At 55.1% G+C, this 4,616-nt stretch overlaps 1 protein-coding gene across 2 annotated transcripts; it reads left to right on the plus strand.

Annotated features, from left to right (window-relative positions):
• Window positions 1-445: 445 nt before the first annotated feature.
• C1ql2 (complement C1q like 2) lies at window positions 446-1,909 on the plus strand. 2 transcript variants are annotated; one of them, XM_052201003.1, is made up of 3 exons: window positions 446-842; window positions 882-1,129; window positions 1,730-1,909. In XM_052201003.1, the coding sequence occupies exons 1-3, from the start codon at window positions 446-448 to the stop codon at window positions 1,907-1,909; spliced, it is 825 nt and encodes a 274-aa protein (XP_052056963.1). The 2 variants fall into 2 exon arrangements, with proteins under 2 accessions (XP_052056963.1, XP_052056962.1); XM_052201002.1 differs by having other exon boundaries at window positions 446-1,129.
• The last annotated feature ends 2,707 nt before the right edge of the window (window positions 1,910-4,616 follow it).

Consider the following 4,616-nt stretch of genomic DNA (forward strand, 5'->3'; position numbering starts at 1 on the left):
ACGTCCCGCCGAACCCTGCCAAGCCCCGCCAATCCCAGCAGAGCAGGAGCCAGCGCCGCTGAGCTAACACCGGACGCCGCACTGGGACCCAGCATTCCCCAGCCGCCACTACCTGGTACCCGCCGGGGCGCCGGGCTCGTCCTGTGAGCCCCTCGCCATGCTTGTCGGGCTCCTCGACTCTCCAGATCAGTTCCAGAGCGGTGGCCTCGGGAGCCCAGGTCCGGATACCTCTTGTTGAACTAGTTGGGTGGCTAAGACAGGGGTCTCCACGTCGGGGACGCAGCGAGGACCTGCGGAGTTGGCGTCCGAACGCATAGAGCGGGGCCACCCGCGCCGCTCCACCATTACCTCCCCAGGCGGCAAGGAGGAGCTGGTGGCGGTCGCCTCCCGGCTGTGGCAGCGGCGGCGGCGCGCCTGCTTGGCGGCCGTCGGCGTGCTCCTGGCCATGGCACTGGGGCTGCTGATCGCGGTGCCTCTGCTGCTGCAGGCGGCGCCCCCCGGAGCGGCTCACTACGAGATGCTGGGCACCTGCCGCATGATCTGTGACCCATATAGCGTCGCTCCCGCAGGGGGACCCGCGGGCGCCAAGGCTCCACCGCCTGGACCCAGTACCGCTGCCCTGGAAGTTATGCAGGACCTCAGCGCCAACCCCCCGCCTCCGTTTATCCAGGGACCAAAGGGTGATCCGGGGCGACCAGGCAAGCCGGGGCCTCGGGGTCCTCCTGGAGAGCCAGGGCCTCCTGGGCCTAGGGGTCCCCCGGGAGAGAAGGGAGACTCGGGGAGGCCAGGGCTACCCGGACTGCAGTTGACAACCAGCGCGGCCGGTGGCGTTGGAGTGGTGGGTGGCGGAACCGGGGGCGGTGGCGACACGGAGGGAGAAGTGACCAGTGCGCTGAGCGCCGCCTTCAGCGGTCCTAAGATCGCCTTCTACGTGGGACTCAAGAGCCCCCACGAAGGCTACGAGGTGCTCAAGTTCGACGACGTGGTCACCAATCTTGGCAATCACTACGACCCCACTACCGGCAAGTTCAGCTGCCAAGTGCGGGGCATCTACTTCTTCACGTACCACATCCTCATGCGTGGCGGCGACGGAACCAGCATGTGGGCGGATCTCTGCAAGAACGGGCAGGTCAGTGACTTTCTCCCACACACCCCTCCCTCCCTTTCCTGGCCCCACAGAGTCCGTCCGTCTGCAGACCGTTGCAGGCGCCCGTGATCCCCGGGAATTATATACGGTTCCCGCCACCCTCCAGTGCTTCAGCAAACTCCTAGATGGGGTGGGCGCTGGACCACACACCTCATCCCTACGCTTATGCTGTCCTTGCCCAAATACAGAGTGCCTGAGACTGGATCCCGGTGCACAGTGACCCTGACTCCTAAACTAGGTTCCCAGTCCCCAGTAGATTGAGTCCTGGCCCGAAGTGGCTGGGCTTCTAGAAAAACGCAGTTTTCTTTACCACCGTGATTGCGTGTGGGTCACCCCTTTCCCTCCAGTTTATTCATCTTGGCCTTGACCCCTAGGCATCCAGGGCATGTGTCCCGGAAGGGCTCCCCCACCTTTCCTTGACTCTCCGCTACCAAGAGAACTTGGAGCATCAGAGGGAGTGTTTACACTGAAGTAGCAGGCACGGGAGGGGGGAGGGGGCTGCAAAGGGGTGGAGGAGGGAGGCCAGGCTTGGACGCAGGAAGAGGTGCAGGGTCCCACCCACTCTTCTGGTTCGTCCGGCAGGTGCGAGCCAGCGCCATAGCCCAGGACGCGGACCAGAATTATGACTACGCCAGCAACAGTGTGGTACTGCACCTGGATTCAGGTGATGAAGTCTATGTGAAGTTGGACGGCGGGAAGGCTCACGGCGGCAACAACAACAAGTACAGCACGTTCTCGGGCTTTCTCCTGTACCCGGATTAGGGGTCTAGAGGGCATGAGCGAGGCTGGGGTGGCTTCAGGCCACCCCATCCCCACTGGGGCTCGCGCTCAGCTCTTTGGTGAATGTCACTGCGGCTTCATGACACTTCCTGACATCTCCGTTGGAAAAGACACATCCCTGCTCCTCCTACTTGTCCTGCCTCAGGCCTCAGTGTGTCTACGATTCACTATGCTGCGGGGAGGCTGTGTCCCTGGTCCCAGTGCCCATCCTGGGGAGGGAGAGGGAACATTCTAGTGGGGAGCTGGGCGAGAATCCCAGCTCTGGCAGGGTTAGTTGTGGGGCAGCCCAGACTTGAGAAAGCTGATTGGACTGGACAGGCAGCCCTAGGGAGCCTGAGCTTTCCCAGGCTGCCTCTTCCTTCCAGTGTCCCCGGGGTTAAGGGCTGCAAGACTCACCAGGAAGAAAGACCCAGGTGAATGCTACACTCTCAGACCTCCCTTTTTGTGACCCAAAACGCCTGTGCGGTTTTCCCTGTCCATCAGCCAAAAATCCACCCCTAGCAGAATTCCAACAGAAAGTTCACCTTGCCACGCACACGCACACTCGCCACATTCCCCTCTGCCATGCATTAAATTATGTTTTTAGAGCACCGACTCCTGTTCTTTTTGTTAACAGAGTCCCTTTACCTGGACTGCAGACATTCGTCCCTGGCCATACAACCCAGCCAATGCCTTGTCTCCAGCCAGTGCATGGCCCCTGTCACCTGGGATTGACTGAAAAGTGTGTGTGTGTGTGTGTGTGTGTGTGTGTGTGTTGTGTGTGAGAGAGAGAGAGAGAGAGAGAGAGAGAGAGAGAGAGAGAGAAAGAGAGAGAGAGAGAGAGAGAGAGAGAGAGAGAGAGAGAGAGAGAGAGAGACAGCTCTGGGGAGTCAGGCCAGCATCTTCCTTTGCACTGCAGTCAGAAGTTAGTTGAGTGGGTGGGAGGGAAGAGACTGAGTCAGAGGCACACAGCCTGGGCAACTTGGTCCCACTGGACCTGGGAGAGGAGGTCAGAAGGCAAAGTCTGAGAAGCCGAGAAGCGGAAGACCCTGTGAGTTTGGGGGCTCTAAAAGAAAAGGCCAGAAAGAAGTCCCATCCTGGGCAGAAACAGTCCATGCCCCAAAAAGCCAACAGCATACTCAGGCAACCCTGCTGGTCCTTGGCTCTCTAAGGAGATGGTAAACTGAGGTAGTTCTGTGCATCTTTCTGTCTCTCCTAGTTCAGTTGGAACCCTGTAGAAAGGAAGAGGGTACCACCCCTCCAGGAAGGATAGATGCTTTGCTGGGGGATGGGGTGGGGTGGGTGGGGAGGGTTGTCCTTCCTTGAGAGAAGCAATTGAGTAGTGGGGAACCTGTCTGCCTTGTCTCTCTGCCTTCCGTGTTCTGTACACCTAAGTCAGGAAAACATTCCATACGGCTTTGGCATTTGTTTTTCTTCTTACCTTTCTGCTTGTTTTTATTTTTGACGACATACAGTTTCCCAACACATAGTAAAACAGCCAGCAGCAACCTGAGCTCTTTAATTCTTCAGCTTTAACTTAAGTGAAAAAAATTTTGGAGCCAGATTCTCCCTGGCTCCGGCTGGTCTAAAATTGGCCATTCTCCTGTCTCAGCTTGCTGAGTCCCAGGATAGGTACGTGCCATCACATTACCTGGCTGTACTGAGCCCATTTTGATTGTTTGAACGCAAATGCGTTTGTGAGACTATGAGATGGCTCAGTAGGTTACAGCTCTTGCCACCAAGGCTAGGAACCCAAGGTCAATGCCCAGAGCCCACAACGTGGAAGGAGAGAACCAAGTCTCCCAGGTTGTCCTCTGACCTCCACATCTTAACTGAGGGGTGCACACACATACACACACAGACACACACACATACACACACACAGACACACACACTTACACACACAAAGACACACATACAGACATACACGCACAGACATACACACACACATACATACACAGACATACACACACACAGACACACACACACAGACATACACATACACATACATACACACACAGACATACACACACACACAGACATATACACACGCCTACACACACAAACACACAAATACACACACACAGACATACATACACAGACACACACACAGACATACATATACAGACACACACACAGACATACATACACAGACACACACACATACATACATACACACACATACACACACAAACACACACACAGACATACACGCACAGACATACACACACAGACATACACACACAGACATACACACACAGAGACATACACACACAGACACACACACACAGACATACACACACAGACATACACACACAGACATACACACACAGACATATATACACACACATATACACACAAACACACAAACACACACACACAGACATACATACACAGACACACACACAGACATACATATACAGATACACAGACACACAGACACACACACACACACACTATTTTTTAAACATTTGTCGATTTATTGTGTGTGTCTTTGTGCATGCGTATGTGTGTGTGTCTACACAGAGGTAACCCTGGAGTGTGTGTATCTAGGTAAAAACTGTACACTTGAAAATCGCTGGTGTAGATGTGATTGTTCTCATTCAATTGACATAGCACACATGCATGCATTTATGCCAATGTAGTGTGTGAAACGTAATGGCGTTGCTGAAGCTGTTCTTCCCTTTTAGGAGACAATTATGCCCACCCC

This window comes from Apodemus sylvaticus, chromosome 12 (assembly GCF_947179515.1).
Source record: "Apodemus sylvaticus chromosome 12, mApoSyl1.1, whole genome shotgun sequence".
In the NCBI taxonomy this organism is placed as follows: Eukaryota; Metazoa; Chordata; class Mammalia; order Rodentia; family Muridae; genus Apodemus; species Apodemus sylvaticus.

Coding starts and splice junctions, on each gene's coding strand:
- C1ql2 (XM_052201002.1), top strand. CDS start 446: ATGGCACTGGGGCTGCTGATCGCGGTGCCTCTGCTGCTGCAGGCGGCG. Junction 1,130..1,729: donor ATCTCTGCAAGAACGGGCAG/GTCAGTGACTTT, acceptor TTCGTCCGGCAG/GTGCGAGCCAGCGCCATAGC.